Source organism: Zosterops lateralis (genome assembly GCF_965231275.1).
Source record: "Zosterops lateralis genome assembly, chromosome: Z".
NCBI lineage: Eukaryota > Metazoa > Chordata > Aves > Passeriformes > Zosteropidae > Zosterops > Zosterops lateralis.
This window is the reverse complement of record NC_139800.1, coordinates 82,329,946-82,344,695: the sequence shown is the minus strand read 5'-3', so window position 1 is coordinate 82,344,695 and position 14,750 is coordinate 82,329,946. Positions and strand designations below refer to the sequence as shown.

General features: G+C 41.2%; 1 protein-coding gene across 1 annotated transcript in view; it reads left to right on the top strand.

Moving 5' to 3' along the window:
* The first annotated feature begins 4,635 nt into the window (after positions 1–4,635).
* Positions 4,636–14,750, top strand: part of LOC310923222 (rab proteins geranylgeranyltransferase component A 1-like) — a 54,595-nt gene continuing 44,480 nt past the window's right edge. Inside the window, exon 1 of the mRNA XM_083884402.1 lies at positions 4,636–4,710. Within this exon, the coding sequence (XP_083740528.1) occupies positions 4,662–4,710 (49 nt within the window). The 5' untranslated portion in view covers positions 4,636–4,661. The remainder of the gene's footprint in view (positions 4,711–14,750) is intronic.

Sequence of the window (14,750 nt, the reverse complement as noted above, 5' to 3'; positions counted from 1 at the left end):
ATTTTTTTCCCAAACAGGCCTGACTGTGGCAAGGCTGTTCCCGTGGTTAATGAACAATCAGGGTGGCGCATGCATGAGTGGATGCCAGTTGTGGAACTGCAAAACTCAGAGGAAAACCACGCACAACTGCAGCACCACACAAACACTGCCTTGCTGCCTGAACTAATGAGCCATTTCCTTGGGATAAATCAAGTTATTCACTGGATGCTTCAAGCAGCTGATGGGCCCAATCCTGCTGCTGATCCTGATTCAAACTGGTACTCAAGGAGAATTAAATTCTATATCCATTGAGGGAACAATAAAATGAATAATGAGATTTCACATGTGAAATCACTGCAGGATAAAGAGACTACATAACTCAAGAAAATTAAAATTCATCATCGTGAAAATGAAGCATTTGCTGTTTGTTTTTGGAGGAAGAAGCATTTGATCAAATGGTGGGAGACTAGATCTTGAGACAACTACAAACTCCATAATTCTAATGCTGATTTTTCCTGATTTTTTTTTTTTTTTTGGGGCTTCAGTGTTCATACCTGGGAAAATAAAAACACTTCCAGAACTTATGAGATTTTGCTCAGATTACTGTATTTCTGAAAAGCATTTTGATAGAGTTAGACATTAACTACACAAACTTTAAATAACAAGAGTAGTTCTACGGACATGTGCAAATCCCAAATAAAAGCCATAAAGTAAAACACCTTGTTTTTATGAGAGGTATTTTGGTTGAGATCAAAGCTGGAAAAGTTGTTCACAGAAAAAGTATTTAGAACTGCTAAAAGTGGGATCTTAAAATTATCTTTGTGTGCCTTTCTGAACTGCTGTTGCTGAAAATTCTGTATGAATCCTCTGTAATATGTAGGATTACATATGTAGGAATTACTTCATAAAGCATAGGGAAAAAATACTTAATCCAAGTGTTTAAAAAAATTACATTAACTTTTTCAGTATGCATTTTGGAATGCATTTTGCCAATCCTAATTGATGAGACCTAGTTTAACAAAATATAGGGAAATTCAGTAATCAGGGCACAGGATGTGCAGTTTAATTATGTTGGTGTGCATTTCTATTTGTTTCTAATGTAGAGGATCTATTGGTAAAATGAATGCCCATTTTGTGGTCTGTTATGCAGAAAATGTTTAATCCAGTGTTTGATTTACTCTGTTAAATCTTCTTTATTGAATGTGCTTATTCATCCATGCAGAATTGGGTATGCTGCTTTCTGTTAATATGACATTGCAATTAAATAGCTAAAGAGAAAAACATGGCAAGACATTTTCTCAAGGTCCATGAAATTCTCATAAAAATTATTCATTCTTACATATTTCATTTCTACATTTGCTGATGCTAAAACTGCAAACTACAGAGAAATATTTTGGTGTTGTGTGGGACTGACAAACTTTGCAGTTAAAGATCCTGAATAATCATTTTTGCCAAATAAAAAAGTACTAAGGAGGATTTCTGGTCCAGTGGATAATGACTGTCATCACGAAATAGGATTGCACTGATTGCATCTTATGAATGAAGCCAACAGGAACTCACAGCACCAAACAACAGCATTTTGTGGTGGGATAAATACTTAAGCACTTGAGAAACAGTAAGACATTGACAGTGAAAGAGCTCTGCTCCAATGCAGTCCTAGAATTTATATTAAACAGTAACAAAAGGATTTCGTGATGATGTTAGACTTTCCTGAGTGTGCCTTCCCTCAGAAAGAAAAGGATGTGCAAGGGGAGTTTGTTTTATCTCAGCTAACCAATATAGTGATGCTTTGTTCCTCAGCACAAGACATTTAGGTCAGGGATGATCCAGCATGGTGAGAATTCTGCAGCTATATTTCTTTTACATGTTAAAAAGTAGAAATGACAGTTCCATGTGCAGCATGGGAGCTGCACAATGGAAGTTTTAATCAAAATCTTTATGGGACAGTTGGAAACATAAATATAAGGAACATAATGCTTCATCTTACTCTTTTTCTATCTGAATTCATCTCTGATAATTGTTACACATTTGACAGCACAGTAAACAACTGCTGATGTTTAGATCTCTATTTTTTGTTCTTGCATGGTTGGGTGTTTCCTGCTAGACTGTTTTCTGTGCTGCACTCTGCTCCAGTAGGTCTGGCAGTACCACAGGGGTAACGTGGCCTCTGGTTTCCATTAGTCACTTTTTACTATTTTTACTATTCTTTTGCTATGTGAACAAGGAGCTTGTAATAAGGTGTTAACAAGCTGCTAGCTGGTTTATTGTTATTATTGATTTAAGGTGCTAAGACTTTAATATAATCATACACAATGAATAATATTAAGAGATTAGTTTAAAGGCATATAAGCCATTAAATGCAAAATAAAAAGAAAAAACTTTCCAGCAATTTCCAGCATATTCTGGCACAGGTGTTCTGTGCTGGGTTATTGGGCTACATTGCAGCATCTGGCTTTTTCAAATCTGTGATTTTAGTCCTGCTGTTCTTACACTCAGACTGGTGTTATGGGAGGGGCAACTGAAGCAGGAGATTCCAGATTTTATCCCTGATTCCACCTTGTTTTCTTTGTAAGGTGAAAGAAGAGGCTGAGCAAGACTAAAGTGTGGCTTTGGGCTTCAGAGAGAAAGAAAGAGTTAATGAGCACGTTGAGAAAAATAGAAAGGTTTTGCATGCAGAGAATGTAGTACAGTTAAGAATTTATCTGTTAATTAACAAGAAACGACATAAAATTAATGACTGATAAATTTTCTAACTAAAACTAATAACTTTCTTTTCAAATTTGTGCTCAACATGCCGGCTAAGAGAAAAAAATATTGCAACTGGGGGTAAGGGAACTTTTTTAAAAAGTAATGATGAAAATGTTACCTTGGACATAGTAAGGAGCAGCGAGCAACAAGATTGAAAAAAACAACAGAAATTGTTTTGGAAACAGTGAATATGCAGGGGAAATAACAAAAATGAAATCTGTTGTTTCTGAGGAAATGATCCTCCAAGAAACTTCAGTGGAAGCTCACAGAACCACAGGATGGTTTGTGTTGGAAGGGACCTTAAAGCCCATCCAGTGCCAGCCCTGCCGTGGGCAAGGACACCTTCTTCTATCCCAGTGTTATATATATATTATAGACTTGGCTTTTCACAAGATGTGTGCTATATGGTTAATAATGTTGTGGTAAGAATATAGAATATAAGTTTTTATTTCTGCTTTCAGAAAAGTAGGCATAGTGGTAGTAACTGATGTGTTATGCTTAAACTGTCTGTTTGATCGGGATAACATCCAGTGAACATGTAAAGGAGACCCTGCTATTGATACACCAACTATCAGCATCTCCCATCTAAAGAAAGTCTGGACCAAGGCCCAGCTGGAGGTGATAATGAAGACACAGCCACAAAACACACAGGCTCTAAAAAGGCAGACCCAAGGAGCGGCCATGCAAAACAGTTCCTGGAATATGGAAACTAGTTTATGGAATTATATGAATATTCATAAATTGATGTGACAGAAAGGGTATTTAAAGAATGTCTCTGAGATAGCAAGGTGTGGACTTGGCTAAATGCCAAGTCACCTGGCCGGCCATACTTGGCTTTTTTTATCTCCTAATTGTCTTAATTTTTTTTATTAAACATATTTCTTAAAATTTACCAAAAAGTGAACCTCGTTTTTCACATCAGGTTGTTCCAAGCCCTGTCCAACCTGGCCTTGGACAATTCCTGGGATCCAGGGGCAGCCCCAGCTGCTCTGGGCACCCTGTGCCAGAGCCTCATCATCCTCACAGGGAAGAATTTAACAATTTATTCCTCAAATCAACCCGCAACTGATAGGAAACCACGCGTGTTTGCGCTGAAGCGATTTGCGTTGGGCTCGGTAGGCGGAATGCCGCCATGTAACTGTGGGTAAGAAGGTTATTGATGGATGTAGGTGCTGGTATATGTATTTATGTTCTCTGGTGCGTTCCTGCATGGCAGGGCATCGTTCTGTGGGGGACAGGACAGCTGAGGGGTGAGGGACGGTGAGGGAGGGTGAGACAGGGTGAGGGACGGTGAGGGCTGCTGAGGTTGTAGATATTTTGGAATTAGGTCTGAACTACCCATCCTGGGCCCCACACCAAGGCCAACTGTGAAGTCTGTGGCGCAGCTAAAAATTAGATGTTAAGGTGTTAATGGGAGACAGTGAGTTTTCCAGGTGTTAATAGGTATAGTTATTAGTGTGAATCTTTTAGCCACCTTAAGAAACAAGCGAAACAGTATCTATTGTACATTTTTTTCTGTGCTGTGTGCCAATGGAAATGTGTCTGCATTTATAAACTATCTAGAACAGTATATAACCTGCCCTTTTAGATAAAATAAACGGACTTCGTAGAATTAACCATAGTGGTCGGATTTACATCTGTCTCAGTCTAACCCTCTCTTATTATCGGTATCCCTGGCTTCACATGGTGAGGGGTGGTGAGGGATGGGCTGAGGGATGATGAGACTCAGGGGCTGGCGGGTTGCCAGCCGACGGACCCGCGACCCCGCCGGGCTCATCCCCGAGCCTCTCCCCGAGCGGTTCAGTATTATTAAATTAAATTAACTTATATTTAATTAGTATTAAGGTCCCGTCTCCCGGGGCGGGGCGGCCGGAACCCCCTCAGCCGCTCCCGCCCTTTCCGCCGGCGGCGCGCGCGTGACGGCGCGCCCCAAGATGGCGGACAACCTGCCCGCAGAGTTCGATGTGGTGGTGGTGGGCACCGGTACGGGCGGGACACGGGGCACGGGGCACCGAGCTCGGAGGGGCGGCGGGGGGACGCGGGCCCCCGCCCGAGGGGCGGCAGCGGCCTCTGGGGAGGGCGGGCAGGGCGTGCGAGCGGTGCTGAGGTGCCGGTGGGCACGTCTCCGTGGCGCTGGCGGGGACGTTCCCCTCAGCGCGCCGGCAGCTCGCAGCCCGCTGTGGGGCTGCTAATGATCGCACCGAAATGGCCGGGTTTGCTTGGAAATGGAGTGGTCACGGAGGGCCCCGTGAGGCTGGCCCTGCCAGGAGTCCCGGCCCTGTGAGCGGACACAAACCTCCTGCCCCCAGAGCGGAGACCGGGGCTCCTCCGGGGCCTGGGGAGGCCTTGGCTGAGTGACTGACCGTGGCCCCCCGTGCCCGCCCTACTCCCGGAGTACCGCCCTGCTGCCCGGGCTGGCCTTTGTGCGGGAAAACAGCTCTGGAGAGCTGAACTTCTCTCGCGTTGCAGTACGTGTGCTGTAGGCTGATAGTATATATTTTTTTTGTCATATCCTGCAATACAAGTGGTTTTAAATCTTCAAAGTAGTTTTTCTAACCTCTGTGCCTGCTTTATAATTAACGTAAAACTTTTTGAGTCTTCCTCATTACAGCACATTTCACTCTCTATGAATGATTGCATATACCAGGCACTTAATTCTAATCTTTCTGCAGTTTCTGTGTCCTGTACGAATTCATCCTGTTCAGGTGAATAATGATGGAGACCTGGAGTGTCTCACTGTAAAATACCACAGTGTAACTACAAGAGAAAAAATTAAATACTCCTTCAGAGCTAACAGTCTTGGTGCTTGTGTATCAAAATAATGTTGAAGTATTGGAATGGATTTCTGTTTGTAGAGCCCAGTGACAGTGACCTGGTTCAGATTGGTCTTGAAAAGTCCCCCACCTTAAATTCAGAATTGAGCTTTAGTCTTAAAATGCATCGCTGTTTTTAGGTCCCTAATTTACAGTCAGATTTTTTTTTTTTTGCCTTTGTAAAGAGCTCAGAGTGTTGTTTGGAGCACAAATGGGAAGGCACTTCTAAATGTTACTGTTTTCCATGTGAAATTAGTAACTCTGTTTTTGGAATTCACTGACCTGTCAATTATATCCATGGGATTTAAGATTTTTTAGCAATTTGGAATAGAATGAATGAGTTTCTTAAATTGCTGATTTCAGTGTTCAGCAGAAAAAAAATCAATCCCCATACAGTGTATGTATAATTGTTTAAAAGATTTCTGATTTATATATGCAGTTTTCAAGTAACTATAAAACCATACTGCCCTCGTTATTGTGACGAAAACTCTGCTAAAAATGCAAAATTTAAGTTTTGAGCAAATTAAGAGATCTCTTCTGTGTCTTAACCCTGTTCTGTGGAGTGGTATATAGCAATGGATCTGACATTTTTATGTGTGCTCAGATCTGAGGACGTTGTGAGTGTGTGAGAAGGCTGGTTAGTAATGAGAGGCTGAAATATAAAAATGTAAGGGTGAAATATTCAACAATGTGTAACTTCTGTGATTCTTGAGGTGATCCATTCCTCACTGCCATGAGGTAAATAGCGTTTGTGCAGCCAGTGCAGAAACTCAGAAGTTTATGAAAATTATACTAATATTATTAATACTATTATTAATATTATCAGTACTACTATTCTAGGGAACAAGGAGTACCTGTAGCAGAGAGAGCAGGTCATGTGCATCCCTCAAACCCAATTTCCTTGCCTTGGAGTGAGGTGTGATGTTGGAGCTGTGGTGTTGCAGGAGGGAAGTTCTCTGAGCTAAATTCTCTGAAATATTGCTGTATTTGGAGTGTTGGTTTGTATTCAAGGATGCCTTTTTGCCCACCTCTAGAGAGTAGTGCTATAACTAATGCCAAGATTCTCAGAATTCTGCGCTTTGGGAGTTGTTTTGTCTTTGCATTCCTTTTTACTAAGAACACGCGTCAGTGGTGATTAACACTGGTGACTGACTGAGGGTTTTTTAATCTGTATTAAATTTCTCAGTATGGAAGATTGTTCACAGTAGAATTTTCATCTGTCTTCCCTTTGGGAAGTGGCTCCTGAGGGAATATTTTAGCCTAGTCTTCAGCTCTCTGGTTTATAATGCTGTTACCAGTGCTGAGTGTACCTATGAGTATCTAATTGCCATAGCATAATAACTAGAATGTTTGTGTTTAATGGTATTTTTAATGCATAGCAATAATTGTATTAATTTCTGCATGTGTGGCCTTTTCCTGGTTTTATAATTTGTGCATCTATTAAATTTAGTAATTAGACTGAGTGGTAACGTAAGATTTGAATTTGTTTTTATTTCAGGCTCATTTAACTGTTTCCCTGTAGTAAGGCTAGTGCAGATGGAACATAAACTAAATTCTAGTCCTCAGTGCTTCAGTAAATGTCTAGGTTCAATTAATTCATCAATATTGCTGTGGGAAAAGGAAACTTTCTTTTAGAAGAATGTCCTTTTCCTTAACTCAGGTATTTTCTTGCATGAGCAAGTTTAGAGTGAGGTGGATATACAAGAAATACTTGTCTTGGTGTGCACAAGCAACTGAAGTTTGACTACTGTCATGGAATTTACATCCATAGTTCTAAAGAAAACTGGAGTATCTGATGACATGAGACTGGTGAGCATATCTTGACGTTTTCCATGGCCAGCACAATATGAGAATTAAAGCTGTTACGATGTTGTTTTGCTCTACTTTCTTTTTTGTTGCAGCCTTGGAGTCTCTCTTCCCTCCTTGTCTCCTCCATGTCTCTCATATCCCTCCCTGCTTTCCTGCTGTTTGGGCACAGTGCTCGAGTTACCCGGGCAGGAGGGGGTTTGTTGGATGGCTCTTGGCCGGAGCAGGGATTATCCAGGATCCTCAGAGCAGGGCTACTCTTTGGGAAGGTCTCTTCTCTGTGGAGTGATTTTTACTGCTCTAAAGGCAGAACTGGGGGTCAGTGGCAGGCTTTTTGTAGTCCGGCAGTTTTCAAAGAGGAAAATTCACAGGCAAAGCATTCAGCAGTGTTGAGTTTAGGGCAGAAACCCCTCTAAGTGCCAAGATTTGCAACTTTGTGGCTGTGCAGAGTGGTGTGGATACAGGTGCAGGGTCATGTTTATCCTGGAATTTCTTCAGAGAATTGGATTGTATTGAGTCGTGACTGCTTGTCTCTGACACTCCCCAAGACCTGTGTTAACTGCTGGGAAAGTTGTAAAGGGTATGGCTCTTTGAAAGGTGTTGTATTCACAAGTTTGTCTGCCAGTAATTCTAATTTTTTTCTAAAAAGGAGTTATTCTTTATAAAAGCAGTCACAGTAAATATTCTAGTTCTATGCAATTTTCTTTCCATTCTGGTTTTCAATGGTTATAAATAACACATGAAATGACTTTCAAGGTAGAAAGCAGGAATCCATTTTGAAATATTCTATAAAATAAAGAGTGATTTATGGTTTCATATGATTTTGGCTGAAAGCACTCGGGCTTTGCCAGGTCATCAAAGTCCTGTCAGGAGAATCTATTATTTATTGTTCGATATGCTGGGAGTGGTGTAAGTACTTTATGTTTATCTTATGTAAGTGTAGTGTGTTAGGAAAAATCACTTCCAGATACTAACACAATTTTTAAAGTATACCTTACAAAACTAACCCAAACATCACAGATGTGAATTTTAAAGTAAACACTGACGATTGATATAAAAAAAAAAAAAAAATCCTGATGGTTTTATTGTTTCAGGATATTTTTAGAATGTGACGAAAATATTTTCTAATACATCTTTTGTGCTGATATTTTGGTTACATTATCTTATATAACTGCACAGTCTTCAGTTTATATCACCAGCTATTTAGAGTTGATGGAAGCTCTATGAAAAACCAGCTGAAGATGGATATTTTTTGACATCAGTGGTCATTGTGGACTAACACAGTGGCACTGACTTGAAATGTTGATGTCTGGAAGGAGGAAATAGACCCACGTTTTTATAATCATTGGTAGATAAGTCGTTGCCTGTCCATTTAAATGTCAAACAAAATGAACACTGACTCGCTGTCCTCTCCTGTGCTCTGTGTGTGTGTCCCTTTCATTTTTTCAGTATTCTCCACATGCAAATGTACTTTTATCTTCTTTCCTGATTTTGTTTTTAGCCTGTCTAAAGTGGAGGGGTTGTGTTCTGTCCTGGCTTACAGTCTGGATTTTGGGATGTAGCAGAGGTGCTGCCTGGGGGGTTTAGGCCCCCACTGGTATCTTAGGCAGGTTTCTCTCCCAGGCACTGTGCAGTGTCCCTGGCTGCTCTTGTGGGAAAACTCACTGTTCTGTGAACCCTTTGTTGTCCTTCTCGCCAGTTTGTGTTCTGCAGCTTTTCCAGATTTTATTGCTGATCCTACAGAATCAGAGCCTTAGCCTCTTGTGGCTATTGTGAAAAATACAGAGTAGGTCATCTGCATATCAAGGTGAAAAACTCCTTTAGAAAAAGGCTTAGTAAGGTACTTTGGAGTTCCAGTCTGAGTGAGGAGCAGTGGAACGCCAGGTTTGTGTATCCCAATAGGATACTGGTTCCACTGCCTGGAGAACGCCAGAGAGCTGCAGCCTCAGTCCTCCTGCAGGAGCTGCTCTCTGGATTCTGCCAGAGCCCCTGCTGGTGGCCAGGGAACTACCTGGAACTGCTAATGCAGGAGGAGGAACTTCCTAAATAGCCTTAAAATGTATAGGGAGCATGGAGAGCAAGCTCTTTTCCCATGGGGAAGCAGAAAAGGAAGCAAAAGTATTGGAAGGCTCGAGTGAAAATAAAACTCAGTTTGTGTCTTACTGTACAGTTCTTCTAATTCAAGTGCTTTGCTTTATCTGTTGCTATTGCTCTAAACCAAAGATTAGACTCAGAGCTGTAGGATGTGCTGGAGAACACTATTCAGAGAACACTGCTTGGTGTGAGTATAATTTTTAGTAAGAAGTTAAATTTTTATTTCAAGCCTAAGTGCTTTTGTTCCTTTTCTAAATAAAACATTTACACCAACTGTTAGATTGAATGGTTTTCATTGCCACATTCCTCTGCTGGCACACAGATAACTGTATGCAATTACAGTGTAGGAGAAGAAACTTTTTTCTTGTGACTTCTCTCTTGACCAGTAATGTGTTCTTTTCTTAGTGGATTGGCATTTCTATGTCTACTCTGTGATGCAGGAGTATTTTCTGATACTGCTCTGCAATATGAACTGTGAATCAATTTTAGTTAATAATCTTTAACTTAAAATACTATATACAAGAAATATTATAATTTGCAGTTAAATTATGAAAACTTTTTAAATTTCACATTTACCAAAAACACACCATGAATATTTTGTAGTGAGCTCCTACAAGAGTCAGCTGCTCTTTTCTTCTCAGAAATTCAGATGCAAACAAAATGTATTGCAGCTGGTCAACTGTCTCGCTCCAGAAGATTGTTTTGAAATTGTCTATGTTCCAACGTTTTTATATATTTCCCTTCAACATTTTATGTTATGAAAAAGCCACTTGTGATTTATTTAGTAAATGGAGTGAAGCAAATTAAACATTTAAGCCTTTTCAAGATGGATCTTGTGTAATTCAGTAAAAACTTATCATCTGGATGACTGCAAAACAGTTTTCAGTGCAGAGCTCGGGAACCAAGGTGCTCCCTCAGATAGGAAACTGTTGAGTTCAGAAATTGCTGGAGGCAGTGACTGCATCCTTTTCAAGGCACTGCAAGAGCCAGTGCAGCACTAGAGCACCAAGTACAGCTGCTAAACAGGAAGCACAGTCTGTAAGTCTAAAATTAATTTTTGATCACACAGGGGTGAATTATACATTATTTTGTAAGGCTTCAGTAATTAGTGGGATTTTCAAACTAAAGGAAAAAGTTTTCTACCTTAGCAGTTACCTCAGACTTTAATTTTGTTGTGTTGCAACTAAAAATAGAATTGGTTTTTTAATAACTAAAGAACGTGTATCTAATTCCTCTGTTTCTCTTTTATTTCTAAAACACTATTCTTGAAAATGAGAGTATGGCTGATTTTGTTTCATAGGGAAGCTCCAAAAATTCATGTACTGGAGATTATCTTGGTCAGAAGTTAGTGGAAACAACGAGATGCAGCTTGCAGCAACCACTTCCTTGAGGTTTATTGGGATGAGTGTGCCCGTGGTGTATCCAGGAGGGCTGCGATGGAGGCAGTGCTCAGGCAGTGGAGGTGCTGGAGGGGACTGGGCAGGTAACCCTCGCTGTTCACCACGGGGCTGTCCTGGCCCGCTGTCGGTGCTGCCTGTGGGCCGCTCCCCTGTCTGCAGCCGCCTCCGGGGCAGCCCTGGGGTCTGCCAGCACTCCCCAGGTGTCCAGACAAACATTGCTACAAACCTCCCTTTCTTCCCAGTGCTGAAGTGGCCGTGCCGCCATGTTCATTAGTTTAATTGGAGCTAATTATTGTTACAAGTCACTCTGCTTGCCACAACGGGAAGCCTGATGCAGGAGGACGAATGTGCAGTCAGCATTGTCCCTGCAGCAACGCTAGAAACACTCCCAGGTTGGTTCACTTTGACTTTGCAGAGTGTTCCAGTGAGGCAGGGAATGCATTTCCTGCTGATGGGTGGGTGTCAAGTACCATCTGTGAAATTCTACCTGGAAGAATATATTAGCAATCCAGACATCACCAGTGAATAAAATTGCTAATTTTGCAGTTATTCTTACATCTCTGTGCAGATGGAATGTCCTACCTCTCTGCAATTTTAGATTAGTTTTTTCTTGAGAAGGCTGGAGAGGCTGATTTAATACTGCATCTGATAAATGAAGGGTTAATAAGTGGAGAAAGAAGGCAACGGCTTTAAGGAATGATGATGAAGATTCCAAATGCTACTAGCCAGTGCTTCTTCAGGAAGGAAAACTCTTTGTCCTCCTTGTTTTTCCTAGTAAGAGAAATGAGGTGCAGGACAATTAAACATAATGCAAATGTTTCACATGTAAGCATTCAAGGGGGAGAATATGAAAGGGCCAGGAGGCAGAGAACATGTTTGTATTTCTTGGTAACAGGCTCTGCTATTTCTGAATTGTTTCTGCTTCAAATACAAATAACTTCTGAACCAGCATGTTAAAATGATACAAGAATTATATGGATTCCTAATTCTTCTTCATAAATCCCTTTTATGCTGCCAGATGTTTATGTATAACACACTGAACTGTGGAACTGTTGCTGCTTTCTTGTGGTTGGATCATGCAGTTCCTATTCAGACTTCCTATTTCCTGTTAATACCATTGCAGATCTAAAAATTATTTGGATTTGGAATGTTACATGAGAAAAGGTTGTTTTGCAGTAGCCTGTGGGGTGAGGGTCCATAGTGATGTAGAGTCCCCAGGCAGGTGCTTTACCCTAAAAAGCAGAGTCTCCTTCGTAAGCAGTTAAGCCTTCATCACTTACATACCTTTAAATCATAACAGACACAATTCACCCAGCCACCACAGTCCACGATGTGAACACATAATGGTTATATAACGTGTTTTTCTACCTCTAATTCAGCTGAGGCGCTTTCCCATAGTCCTTTTCTGCTCAGCCAAAGTATCAGGCTTGAGCCAGGATTTTAGGAGGACTTCCCTGTCTAAGGTTTTACCTGTATGCAGCAGGAGCCCTTTTCAGATATTTCAGGTACAATAAATGCGAGCTGTCTTTCGTAGTAACTAATACGTGTGCTAACTTAGTAGGAAATTATTGGTTATTATTAATTGTACTAGAAGGCAATGATGATTCAGTAATTTGATTGCTGAGTTTGATAGCATAGTTTTAGAATTTTTTAACAATAATCTAAAAGGAGATGTAGAGTCTTGTTTCAATTTTGGTGTTCTTGGTGATCTATATTACTGGATCCAAATCATTGCTCAACTGTCCGTGCACAGACATTAAATATCAGGAGTGATACATGTCCTTAATCCTTTAAGCTGGCCAGACCAGCAGCTGACTGATCCCCAAGAGGGATGAGTAACAGGAAGTGTAGGAATGATCCTTCATCAGGAAAACAGACCAGAGATATCCAGGTTTCTTTACTCATTAGGCGTTTTGGAATCCAGAGTGTGCCCTGCCTGGTAGTGAGGATCCAACACATTTCAAAATCTGAATATAATTCATTTTAGGGCTTTTGAGAAATCAAAGTTCAGAACAGAAAGCTGTTTCCAAATAAGAACATTTTCTAAAAATACATACTTCTCTGTTTCTGAATTGTCTGAAGGGGACCTATTTTGCATAACTCTGAGCATCCTCTTGGAGACAGTTCAGCTTTCCATGCTCTCATTTCATAAACTACCATTTCTCTAAACAGGCTTTTCCAGGCTAGTTATTTTCCTAGATAGAGAAGGATGATGTATAACTATATTGTAGTTGTCCAGAACCCTCTTTCTTAGCAAAGGCTTTTGTTCAGTAACCACCAAGCAATACAGTCACACGTAGGAGTAACTTGCATTTGACAAACCTGCCTCTTTTCACCATGAGCTTGTTTCTGTTGGAGAAGCGAATTCAGAAATTGGTGCCATGGGACAGTCTTATTTATTTCTTGTATTTCCTGCGGTCTTGTCACCCAAGAGCAAAGGGTGTCCTGTTCCCTCAGGCTGTTGGGAGCCTCTCCCAAAGCTGGGAAGTGCCGGCCTCCCCTTGCGGCTGCGTTCCCACTCACCGCTGGGTGTGTGGGGGCCACAGTGTCTGAGGAGCACAGCGTTGGTGAGGAAAATTGATGCCAGCTTTCAAGAGCAAGGAAGCTAATTCAGGGAACAATTTCATCCAAGGTTAATGGAAGAACAGACCTCCAACACAGTATCAATTGGATCAAGCTTAAAGCAATCAGTTATGCCCTGGTAGCTATAACTCGGCCCAGGTCAGCCAGGCAGCACTGGTGATGTTTTACAACACTTTCTCAGTGGCTTTTATCAATAAGGAAAGAGAAACAAGTTTCTCAATTCCATTTCTAGAGTAATACTCTCTGTGCCCCAATGAGGGAAAGAAAAGCTTTTTTGAGAACTCCAAACAAAGAGTAGTTGTAGATTCTATTGCAGATAGTTTATAGAGGGAGCAAAATGGACCATATATATAAACATGGGGGACAGCTGAGTGTGGAGCTCTCACATAATGACTGTGCAGCCAGGGTCTCATGTCAGTCTTGAAGTGTGTGCTGCACTTATGCATTTTCTCCTTGTCTCCTTGGTCACAGTGGTCTGTGCTTTGAACTCTTGTTTCCGAAAATTCAGCTTGGAAGGTTTTTGTCCTCTCTAGGCTGTGAAGTAACATCCCAAGGGCTGTTGCAACTGTTCATCCCTCCTTCTGCCCAGAGGTTAATTCTGTGTTAAACCTTCACTTGGTGTGGAAGGTCAGCAATGCAAAACTATTATCACTTTTTCTGCTTTATCCGTTCAGAAAAGGATTTTTTTTAATCCATCAAAAAAGTAATCATTAAAACCAGAGAATTTGTAGGAAAGTTGTAGCTATTTTCCTGGAAATTTTGTCCTGCCTGTCTTAAATTTCCTTCTTTGTATTGATACAAACATTTCTAGTTTTGGACATCACCATGGAACTGCTCTCCCAAAAACCAACCATTTATTTGATTTGGAGGGAGGTCAGGAGGGGCAGATGATGAGGGCAGAGGTTGCACCTCTTTATTTTGATGATTGTTTTGGCCTTTGCTGGTTTGAAGAGCTGGTGAAGCTGTTGTATGGTGTACCCAGCTCCTAGGGGATGTTTTCTAGACTGCAAGGTTTTATTTGTTGGTGAAGGCACTGTTCTGTCTAAGGAGCAGACAGGGCAGGGCTGGAGCTCTGCTGGAGATGATGTTTGTCATGGAGTGACCCAGAGTAGGTTGGGCCCTTCCACAGCTGCTTTTTCCCCTTCTAGTTCTGTCTCTGCAGCTCCATCAGTGCAGCTGCTTCTGGTGCTGCTGGAAATCACATCAGCCAAACACTACCTTTCACTTCCTTTAATCTCATCCCTTAACTGAATACATGGCCTAAGTGTCTCCTAATACCAGTCTCTAGAATTTTAATTGCTGTTCCTGAGTTACTTGCTCTAACAGC